Source organism: Hippocampus comes, unplaced genomic scaffold (genome assembly GCF_001891065.2).
Source record: "Hippocampus comes isolate QL1 unplaced genomic scaffold, H_comes_QL1_v1.1 scaffold427, whole genome shotgun sequence".
NCBI lineage: Eukaryota > Metazoa > Chordata > Actinopteri > Syngnathiformes > Syngnathidae > Hippocampus > Hippocampus comes.
The window spans coordinates 68422-79938 of record NW_017805871.1 but is presented as its reverse complement, the minus strand read 5'-3'; the positions used below and the strand labels follow the sequence as shown (position 1 = coordinate 79938).

At 41.5% G+C, this 11517-nt stretch overlaps 2 protein-coding genes across 2 annotated transcripts; both read right to left on the bottom strand.

Moving 5' to 3' along the window:
• Window positions 1-299: 299 nt before the first annotated feature.
• dhps (deoxyhypusine synthase) lies at window positions 300-6349 on the bottom strand. The gene is made up of 10 exons (XM_019888725.1): window positions 6193-6349; window positions 5025-5233; window positions 4774-4923; window positions 4065-4186; window positions 3764-3860; window positions 3578-3664; window positions 2985-3090; window positions 2801-2904; window positions 2192-2317; window positions 300-1456 (listed from the first exon to the last, which is right to left on the bottom strand). Exons 2-10 carry the CDS (start codon window positions 5217-5219, stop codon window positions 1361-1363), a joined length of 1083 nt encoding a protein of 360 aa, XP_019744284.1. The 5' UTR covers window positions 5220-5233; window positions 6193-6349; the 3' UTR covers window positions 300-1360.
• A 642-nt stretch (window positions 6350-6991) lies between these two features.
• Window positions 6992-10973, bottom strand: fbxw9 (F-box and WD repeat domain containing 9). The gene is made up of 7 exons (XM_019888739.1): window positions 10441-10973; window positions 9989-10106; window positions 8440-9433; window positions 7933-8081; window positions 7655-7858; window positions 7365-7430; window positions 6992-7236 (listed from the first exon to the last, which is right to left on the bottom strand). Exons 1-7 carry the CDS (start codon window positions 10548-10550, stop codon window positions 7153-7155), a joined length of 1725 nt encoding a protein of 574 aa, XP_019744298.1. The 5' UTR covers window positions 10551-10973; the 3' UTR covers window positions 6992-7152.
• Window positions 10974-11517: the final 544 nt, after the last annotated feature.

Sequence of the window (11517 nt, the reverse complement as noted above, 5' to 3'; positions counted from 1 at the left end):
CTTCTTTTTAGGTATAACTTATAGTAAAACTATAAGTGGGTTAGGAAAACAACTTTGCGGATATGGGAAGCGTGATTAGGCACAGGAAATATTATTTCCACAACATGAGACTGATTTATCACACTGGGAAATGGCTTGACTTGATTATGGGGTTGTTTCAGCAGAGAGCGGAGAGGAACGGGAGTTCAAGAGGATGTATTGTGTCTGGGCAAGTACAAATTGTAACGTCAACAAGTGAACGGCGGTAACGGCGTGTCGCTTCTGCCAGTTGTGAATTCTCGCCCAACGAGTCAGAAGGCTATGTTCGTTCCCTTTTGTTTATTTAAAACACAACATTTCAAATGAGGTCCGCTTACAGATTTGGGAAAAAGATGTAAAGAAATACAAATCAACAGTTTGGGGATAAATTTGTATTTCTGAAAGATGTAATATACTGGAATAGAATAGAATAGAATATAACAGTACACATACACACTAAGTATATTTATATGCCGTACTCACATTGTTAAAATGAAAAAAAAAAGAATAAATAAATAAAATTCAGATCCATACCTAAAAGTAATATTTATTTCTTTCGTCTATGGCTCACTCCTCTAAGTTCAATTGGAAGTGGTGAAGTCATTTTTGTATCATCCCGTCAACAAACAAACGGCTATGAAAACATCCGGCATCCGTGCAGAAATCGATATAGATATTTATATTGTCGAAATAAGACCGGTGCATGTTACGCTATTCAAAGGTTTTTGCATGCACACTTCTTGTAACCAATTTTCCTTACAATCATCAAAACAAAACGTTTCCTAAAGCCGGTATCCCACCGAGTAGCGAACATCTGCAAGTGCCGGCGAAGGGAGCAAATGCGAGTTCTTGTCGGGTTATGTCGACGTTCACCAACGTTCCCTCGGTGGGATGCGGGCTTTGATTGTTTGCGTGCTATGCAATTTTGAATCGTGATATAGTCTTTTAGGTGATCTCGAAAAGCATCCACAATGTTTATTGTTAAGTTAAATAATGAAAATCCAAAATGAATTCAATGCAATTTTGGCCTCATGGGCCCAGAGGTATTCCCTGGCGTCCGCTCACACCCAACTGACGGTTTCTTTGGTGCATGCTGCAACATGCAACTGTGTTATTTCAGTCATCTGAATAAGCGTAATACAACTTGTCCTAACAAGTAAATATTGTTAGTGAGACCCAAGAGAGACCGTGCGGTCTCATTTCCACATGGCAGCACTGATTGTACAGGAATGCTGCGGTGCTTTAAAAAGTTACCCAGCATGAAGCTCCCCCCCCCCCCCCCACTATACTTCCCCCCCAGAAAAAGTTTTCCACTGTAATGAGAAAAAGTGCTTCGCAGCCTTCATTCGGCTTTCTTGCCTGCTGTCAGCTTGTCGGCGTGGAGAGCGAAGGTCTCGGCCACAATCAGAGGAAAGACTAAAGAGGCATCGGCATAAACCTGGAAACGCAAAACAGAAAATAAAAAGAGTTACAGTAATCCTGCCATTGGCTAGTGACCAGTCCAGGACGTACCCCAACTCTTGCCCAACGTCAGCTGGGAGAGGCTCCAGTGGACCCGCAACACAAATGAAGACACGCGCTATAGAAAATGGATGAATGGATGGATCTTGCAGTACAATCACAGAACTGTTTTTCCATTTATTTGTATTTTGTGGAGCTTTAAGCTATGCCTTGTGACCCGAACCTCAGCATGCACGCATGGAGCTGACAATGAGCGGATACTGCCACCTTGAGGGCAAATTCAGAACCATCCTGACTGAGAGAAGCAACAACACTGTATGTAGCGTTGAACACTCACTTGCCACTCTTAGTGACGGTCAAATACAACAAAGCAATCGAGTCGACAGCCGTCCCGCGCGGGCCAATGAGTATTTGAATCAAACACAAACCAACATGCAAGTGCGCTAGCAGTCCACATGTGGTACCTCTGCTCAGCTAAAAACAAGCAAATGAGGCTACATTGAATAATGTCTGAGGTAATTTTGTTGAATTCCAAATGATACGAGTTGTAAATTTACCGTGTACATGGATTGTAAAGTACACGAGTATTGGTAAAAACATGTAGTCTGCGGACTTGAATTGAAAACAGAATCTGGGAATATACATACCAGAGTACAGTGTGACAACATGAGTCTTCTTTATAGCAGAATATTATATGGATGAATACTGATACCTTGACAGGTTTGGCATCGGTTCTGATCTTGCCCCAGGACACAGCCTCGTCGGGTCTGGCACCAGCGTCGGAGCCGTCAAACTCCTGGCCCGTGTTCACATACACACAGTAATCGGCACCATTTCTCTGTAGAGAGTGTGTGTAAAATAAAAAAAAGCTTGAGCTTTAATTGTAATTTTGTATGACAATTAGTTGCCACTCATCGTCATGTATGATCTTCCTGCACATCATTTAAGATGGGATGATGCATTCTCACATTCAAGAACAAATCCAAGACGTAAATTACTGTCAGTCATATTTATAAGAAATGTGCAACATGAGAGCAAGTTAATGGACACAACCACAAACCGAAGGTTTACCGAAAGGCCGCTTGTTGCCGAGACACAGGAGGCTTTTATAAACACTTAAAAAGGATGTTCATCAACACGGCCCACTGAATTCGAACTAAATGTGCAGCGGGCCATCAACATCTGACTCATTTCCTTTTTTAATGTCAACATCATTTTATGGGCGTATAATTTACGATGAAACAACAAGAACATGTGAGGAACCTCACTCGTACACCTTCTGTGGTCAAGCATTACAAGAGAGGAAGAACAGATGAGTTACCATGAGGTTGGCGTTGGCTACATGATGCTTGACCAGCCCACCTCCCAGGATGATCATTCCAGTCTTTTTGGCATACACGGCCTGACTGTTCAACCTGCGTATATCTATAAAAGAACGGACTCACGTTCAGGAAACTGTCAAATAATTATAATTTGGCATAAACAAGGAAATTTTGCTGTTTTACCTTCCACAATATCGAGTATAAGGCCAGGTTTCTTAAATGAGTGGAAATAAAGCATGTCGCCAAGAGAGCCATCTGTCAATGCAGGACTGAACACTGGAATGTTATTCTTGTGGGGGCAGAATAAACAGAACATGGGCATTACTAACGTGCACAATATCTATGCACTATGCAATTGAAATTTTCAATTTCATTTACTTGGGAAAAAAAAAATTATATTTATTCACTACAAATAAGTAAGCTTAGTTTATCCAGCAAAGTGCAGTCACAGGCAGAACAATGAAATGTTCTTCCACCAGATGGGAGAAGGTACAACTAACCTGCGTGTCCGTCTCACGCCATTCATACAACAGAAAAATAGTTTCAACTAAAAAAAGCCCAGACTTTACAATCAGTATATTTGTCAGTCATTTCTTTCACAAGTCAAGATTCATCATTCTATTCGTATTCAATACATTTCTTTGTTTTCCTTTAGTAGTGTGCCATGACATTTTTCGAAGATGCAATACATGCCTTGCCTCAATTAAGGTTGGGAAACATTGCTGCAGCTCTCATTAGGTCAACGGATTTTATGAAGAATACAACGTCAGACTCACCTTGTATGCCCAGTAGTAGACAGAGTCCGTATTATTGATCTCCTTGCCAAGCCGGTGGATCATTTTGGAAGGAGTCCAGCGGGTACCCTAAGTTTTCATTTCATTTCCAACCAACCACAAGAAACAAAATTAATAAGTAAGTGGCTAACAGCAAGTAGGTAAATTGAGTGCCTCTATTCGACTTGCCTCTGTATTCTGCTCCAGCAACATCTGGTCCAAAATGGGTATGAGCCAGTCTTCAAACTTGCAGTAGTTATCATTGGGCACGAGTAGGTTCCCAATCCTTGGACCAAAGAAGGTAGAGTGAGCTGATTAAAGAGCATGAAAGGGTCTTACGATAGATATACTGTACCACCTTAATGGGGGATCTTGAAAAATTTGCTGCCAGTCAGCCGAATTTGTACGCAAGTCAAAACGCACCATCATCTATTACTGGCCTACTCGAACGCAGTAGTTAAGTCATAATTACAGTTCAGGCTTCACCAACCTGTTGATTCCTCTCAGACGAAGCTCCTTGCCAGGTAGGCTGAAGTCTCCGAGGTATGTGTTAGCCAGACACTTAATCAAGTCTTCCTCTATGCCGCCTGCTGTGGTCACAACCACATCGACCTACACAAACGTCCACAAAGTACATCAACCGCGGACGCAGACACGCACGACTGCTTTAGTCACGTTGTCTTTTGCAGGTTCGTCCACAAGCCAACAAATGTCTTTTTTCACACAAGGTTATGTTTTTGTGAGGAAAAAAAAGGTGTGTTAAGAGCATTCTGATTAATACCGAATGAAGCTGCCATTTTGAATATGAATCAAGCTGTCATTTTAAATCGAATGCAAGTGACAAAATGGCCGCCCCGGACATAGATTAAAAACTGGTGGCTTTTGTTGCTTAATTCATATTCCACAAACACAATATTAATGAAAATGCCGCATTTCGACTAGTGGGGGTGGCACAAAACATTATATTGTTTAGAAAATGTTTGACTTGACTTTCACTTTAAGAAAGCAGACTTTGAAGCAGTCAGACTCCCAACATGTCATCAATTATCCTCAAAGTAATGTGAGTTGTTTGATGCTTCTACATTTTTGTATCCTAAATTGTATTCCATCTCATATATGCTAAGTTAAAAAAAAAAGACAAAAGGAAATCAACAACAGCATGAAAATTATCCATCGCATGTTAGTGACAGCAAACGTACCATTTTGTGTTCTACCAAGTATCGGATACTCTCCCTGACTCCAGAGCTGATGAGGTTTGAAGTATATCCCAGGAAGATGGTACAGCCTGGGCGGGATGGCGTGTCACCAGACTCATTATCGGCTTCAACTACCTCCAGACGTTTTTCAATCTAGAAGCAAATACATAAATGTCTCGAGGAAATTCTCAAACTATACGAAAAGCTATTGGCAGTAAATGAGTATATATACGGGTACATCCGCAACCTCTCACCATGTGGTTCACTTCCTGGATAGCCAAGCCGAGGCTACTGGCCTGGAAGCCTGTGGTTAAGTAGGACTTGAGAACTGCCTGGAGATCCACCCCCTGGTTAAAGTCGTAGCCTCTGATCTTCGGTAAGTCCTCAGGTAGCTCGCTGCTGGTTTTAAGTACAGCCTCAAGAGCAATAGAAGGAGCCTGTTCTGCCATGTCTTTGGCTGATCCTGAAAAGTGCGAGTGGGACAGTAGAACTGGTTTTCATGATATGCTTGCAATGTTGAGTAGCTATGTTACATATTGATGACTTCTTTTAAAGTTAAATTTCTCACCATTGTGTATTAGCCACTTATGGGAAGTACAAATACTTTGATACTGTACTTGAAAATTAACTTTTCTGACATTTTACATTTACTCCCTTTTTTTGAAAACGGTAGCACTTTCTGCACCTTACTTTGTCAAAATAGGGTCTTTTTTTTCAACCTCCACGGATCACAACACGTCAAAAAGAGAGGTCAAATCAACCACTGTTGTGACTTTGACTGACTGCAATTTTTATGTCGCATCCGATTCATCTGTTGCCTTGTTTAAGACAGTTGTTTGATACTGTTTGATACTGACTCCAAGAATAAGTCAAGGCCTGTGTGTTGTGTCATATGCCAGACTAAAAAGTACAATATTCAGATAAGAATTCTATAAAAATTCTTAGCTGAATCTGAAAGAACACGTGCTGATGCATTTTTCTTCAGCCGATAATTAGGTAATTTTGTTTGTTTGTTTGTTGTTAGTCACTTCACATAACTGTATTCGCAAAACCGTGGAAATTTGGAACATGTTGTTTTGATGTTTTTGCGCTGTGCCAAGTTATCATAACGTACATTGGGCTGTACATAAATGACGGTAAAATAGTTGAGGTTTTTGTGAGTTTTAAATGAGGGTCTGTACTTACTTTTTTTCCTCGAAAAATGAGTTCAATCAGTACTTCCACTCTAACCAAGGTCTTCTGCAATGCTACCTCTGGTATTATGCAATTAATGTAATGTTGTCTTGCCATATGAAGCGACATAACGATACCATGCTTCAACATGTTGTCTAAGGTTTGGCTAAAACAAGCTAACGACTACGCTATGCCCAAACTCCAAGCACGATGAATAAGATAATAAAAATTGAGAAATAATTCACACACCTTAAAGAGGGGCTGGGAAAGACGGTGCCTAAAAAGTAAACAGCTGTCGTAAATAATATCTATGGCATCCGCTTCTGGTGAAAATTTAGCAATAAACAAAAATGAGCAAAGAAATACGGCAACGCTGAGGGCACGACGGAATGCGGTGAAGGTCAAATTCCGTCTAAACGCGTTCGTCAAATTAAACCGGCCCATGGTGCTTCAGGGCACACTGTACTGTAAACCAACATGAATTTCCTTTCAAAATTTTTACCGTGAATGCCTCTCAGCACACAAAATAAAGCCATATAAATGGACAGTAAGATAATAATAAAATAATGTATAATAAAATTTAAAAAAAATCTGAAAATACTGTACAGTACTATATTGTAGAGCCATTTTGCAGGTCTTCAGAAAATAAACAATTGTGCCCTTAGTTTATACAAATGTCAGATGATAAACGTTTCTAGCATCATTTCATATGGCATGTATATTATCTTGCACTGTAATCATCAAATTTGAACTTACAGTACTTGGCAGCTTAGTCCTGTTTTCACAACACAATTGAGCAATTTTCAGCGCAGATCTTGATTTTAAAAATACAAACCTCATGACACCACCACTTCCACTTCATTGTACCCTTCAATATATGTCGCTGGCATCAATGTTTTTTTCCCCCTACATACCACTATTCGGAACTCTTGTACCAGTACTGATACTCGTACTATATTTTGACAACCACTGCATTTGACTACTATGTAAAATTATTGTCCATTTCATAAGGCGAAACTCATACCATATAGATTCACGACACACCGAGTGATATACTCAGTGATTTTATTTTTCACAATTTTGACATTATTTTTCATAATTGTGATGATCATAGCTTACAGCTATCGAAGACATTTTTAAAATGCAGAATACATCCTATTTTCACAACTTAACAGTGCATGATTGTGAGTTATGGATCCATATCCATTTTCACATGTCACTCTTTCGAGGCCTCCAGATTTCCACACACATATCCCCAGAGGTGACAGCCAGTACTCCGGCTTCCACGCTCAACTGGCGGAAGGGAGAGAAGAAACACGAGAAACATTTCGAGGTCACATTTACCAAATGTTGCAAAAGGAAAATGCCATTTTTATAATTACAAAAAGAAAAGTTTCTGAACTGTTATGCAAGCGACTCACCCCAGAGACTCCATCTTGGTGACGCAAAGTGCATAATGTCTTTGGAGGCCCACAAGGGATGTGGACCTGGGGAGATGGGAGAAGTTGAATTGGTAAAATCCCTGCGCAGATCTGTTTTGAATGCATTTGAGATGTTTGAAGATAATTTCTAAAACATGTGCAAAGATTGGGAACTACTCCACGCTTGAACCTTTTCCGTGGCTTCAAATCTCAAAGACGTTTACTTTCACTTTACAGGGACCCGAAAGGACAATAATAGGTTAGCTGCATGTGCAGAGCAACAAGGTTACCTTGACGGTAAAATCAGAGGAGCAAGTGTAGAGGCTCCCAGGTGACTTGTGAATGCCAGTGACCATCGCCGTGTGCCCCACATCGAACTGCGACAGGTGGTTTAAGACCCCCTGCTGCATGGAAAAACAGCGAAGCAAGCCCCTGATGTCTCCTCCCCAAATCTCACGATCACTGTAGCTCATAGAACGCAGGTAAGAGCGCAGCTGGAAAGAGGAAAAGGCATTTGGAGTTGTCTGTCACAGGATCATGATTTTCTATTGTGTCCATAAACACTTACCCGAACTTTATACAAGCTTTTGTCTGCCCTGCGATCGTGGACCACCACGGTGTTGTCTTTACTCGCAGAGATGATGTACTCGTCGTCTGCTGCCAGACACAGGACGGAATTGGTATGGTGCCTGAGGGTCTTCACCAAGGGAACAGCAGCTTTGCGTAAAGTAAAAAGAATAACTTGTAGAATTTGCAGATACAAGTACAACAAACACTGAGCAACAGCACCTCGTACACGTGCACAATCTAAGGAGAATCGGTACATGAGTTGCATGAAACATTCAGAACGGCACCGAGTAGAACTAAATCTAAAAATTTGTAAACATTTTTTTAAAACAAAGTAGCAATGCTTGCAAAAAAAACCCCGAAACTACATGTTTATAAAACACCATAATTATAACAAACTAACGAGAAAGGAAAAAAAAACCCTAAAAACTATTATAAACCTGCAGCACTACCCTCTTCAGATCACCCATTGTCAGTGAGTGTATGGCATACTGTAGAGGCGTCTCACCTCTCGGGTCATACATTTGGACGTTCTCATTGAAAGTACCAGCAAGCAACACATCAGGCAGACAGGACAAGCAAATCACGGCAGCTTCAGTCCTGATCACTCCCCTCTCTGCCCCGCAGGCTTGGAGGTCCCACAACCTCACTGTTCTGTCGAAGCCCCCGGAAGCCAGAAGGGGTCCCTGAGATGCTAAACACCAAACCCAGCCTTGATGGGTGTTGAAGTGGCCCTGGCCTACCAACGTGTGCATCAACATATTGCTAGAGTCTGCCTGCAGATTCCAAAGTTTAACATCCCGATCTCTGGAGCCTGTGGCGCAAATAGCCCCATCGCCGCCGACCAAGAGGACGGAGTTGACCTCGGCAATGTGGCCGGAAAGGAGAGTGATGCATTCTAATGCTGGGGGCGGACACAGGCTGCTGGGCGGTTGATGCTCTTTTTCTACACGTCCTCCATTACCCCGCAAGCCGAGGTGAGCCAAATCCTGTTGATGATCGGGATCATGGTCTTGGCCCTCAAATACAACTGGGTGGTGCCCATCTTCCTGCATCATTTGTTCTGGATTATCTTCCAATCTCTCTTCCAGGACTCCCCTCAAATGAACCAGCTGGTCCTCATCGACCACAGGGTGAGGTTCACCACCCATTTCTTCAAATACAACCCCTTCCTCAACAGCATATGCTCCTCCCTGTAGTTCCACTTGCTCTTGCTCCATAGCACCCGCGTTATTGTCTGCTGCTACCAGTTCCCCATTTGGCAAGTCCCTTCGTTGCTGCTCCACCCCTTCCGAGTCCGCATCATCTTGGTGCTCCTTGGTCCCAACCTGTGCTACGTTGGTCCAGCAGGTAATCAGTTTCTCAATTTCCAAGCAAGCAAAAGGCCAGTCAAAGTCTTCCCTTGGCCCCACTGGAAAGCTAGCTTTTGGCCCGATGAGTCTGCGTGCCCGCAGCTGCCAGGCAGTGTTGTCCTTCCCGACATTGCGCAAAGCATGACAGACCTGAAATGATAAAATAGAAAGGGATTCTACCAGGATTTTGTTCAAATATACTACAGAATGCCATAAAAGTGCCAACCTCAATCCTTCATTGACTCAATTCATTTTAATCGTAACGTGAATGAGGCGTTGACTCAAACATGCAGAAATCAAACTCAGGACCAATAGAAACTTAAGTGTTCCAATTTATTTGCAGCAAGTAGTAAAAATCTAGTAGCATGGTGGGGTAGTGGTTTAACATTTCTCCCTTCGAGATGGAAGATAATAGAATTCCACTCTCAGCTCAGAGTTTTCGTGGTTGTTCGTCTATGTTTGCCCTGCAATTGGCTGGCAAACAGTTCAGGGTGTCCCCCGCCTACTGCCCAAAGACAGCTGGGAAAGGCTCCAGCATGCCCGCGTGAGGATAAGCGGATCAGGGAATGGATGGATGTTCTCCTTGTGATGCCGAGTTTTCCCATTTGCCTTTTAACAGCAATGTCACTTCAAGTGATGTCATTTAGAAGATGAGGATAAAGTCAATGAAAAAAATTGATAGATGGATGAGTCTTTATGACTCACCTTTGGCAGCACAGAGATGACACACTGAGCAGGAAGATGTGAGGCAATGTGGGTTACCATCTCCCACGGCAATGACAACAATCCACTGGCTTCAGGAGAAGTGTCAGTATCTGGATGACTGTTGGGATTTTATTCCAAAAATCTAGTTATTTTCTACAAACAATGCATCTTCGTTTCTCGATGCCAGCGATCTCTGGTGATAGAACAATTACATATGCCACGACTCAATGGCAGTACAGGTACAATAAGCCAGATAAACTAAATGGGCCCACTTTAGGTACATTTGAAAATAAAGTGATATGAACATTATTTCAGTATATACACTCACATTACTTTAATGTAACAATTTTGTTTTGGTGGTTATGATGTGTATTTCGAATGTAAAACAAATGCATTGGCTCAATAAATGTTGGGAAACACACTGCATTTGGTCATTTTGATTATGGTTTTACCTTTGCATCTCCGCACTTGAGACTTCACTTGCCACAAACTTGTGAGATGCTCCACTATGCTCCCCATCTTTTCCGGCTGCTGCCCCTTTGTTCATCCTTACGTCATCCATTAACGAAACAGCATTAAAACATGTCCACCAAAGCGACACTTCTCACCTCCTTTGGTGTTTGCATCATTTGATCGGCAATACTATCTTACGCAGATCAGCAATAAAACTGACTGACTGAAGCATTAAACCAAAATGACAGGTCTTCGTTTCGCTAAAATAAACTGGTTTAAAAAAATACGCCCGTAAACCTATAGCTGATAAGTTAAACTACAACAAAAACGAAATACTGTACAATAACAAATTTCAAATGGCTCCTGCTCACCACGATAAAATGTATACTCCTCAATTAACTGGTAGTCATTTGTGACATGACACAAAAAAATGTAAATCATCCAAGTTATATATAAAACGCCCCGCACTGTACCTACTGGAATCGGTTATGTAGGTGTCGGCGAACTACAAATTCAAAACACCACTTCCGGCGACCGGAAATACGTCATCAACGCGCACCATGGAAAATATGCATTTTCACCAAATTGGAATCACGTCGGATGGATGTTTTCCTGCATCTTACCGAAAACTCTTAAATTTCAAACATTACTTTGTACCTGAAATTGCACATGGCGGTTTTCATTAACGGCCGCTGGCTGAAGGTTTTCCTGTTTTCCTCGTCTTCTAATTAAGATAACCTTTATTTGTCCCACACTGGGGAAATTTGCAGTCTACAGCAGCAAAATTGGGGGGGGATAAAGTGTTTCATTGCACAAAATAATTAAGCCTTGTTTCAGTAATTCACAAGATTACTAGATACTGTCACATTGAATAGCCTTAATTTATACACTGGATTTGAAAGAAGCTATTTTTGTCCATTTTTCTGAGTCAATGTCATTTTAAACATTAAATTCTCTTGACAATTTACTGACATAACATTTGGGGACAAACCCTCCATAGCAAATTTATGTTGCAAAAATACCCTAACACAGAAGTAGGCTATATTTCAATTTTCCTTTAATTTGGCTCAATTTGA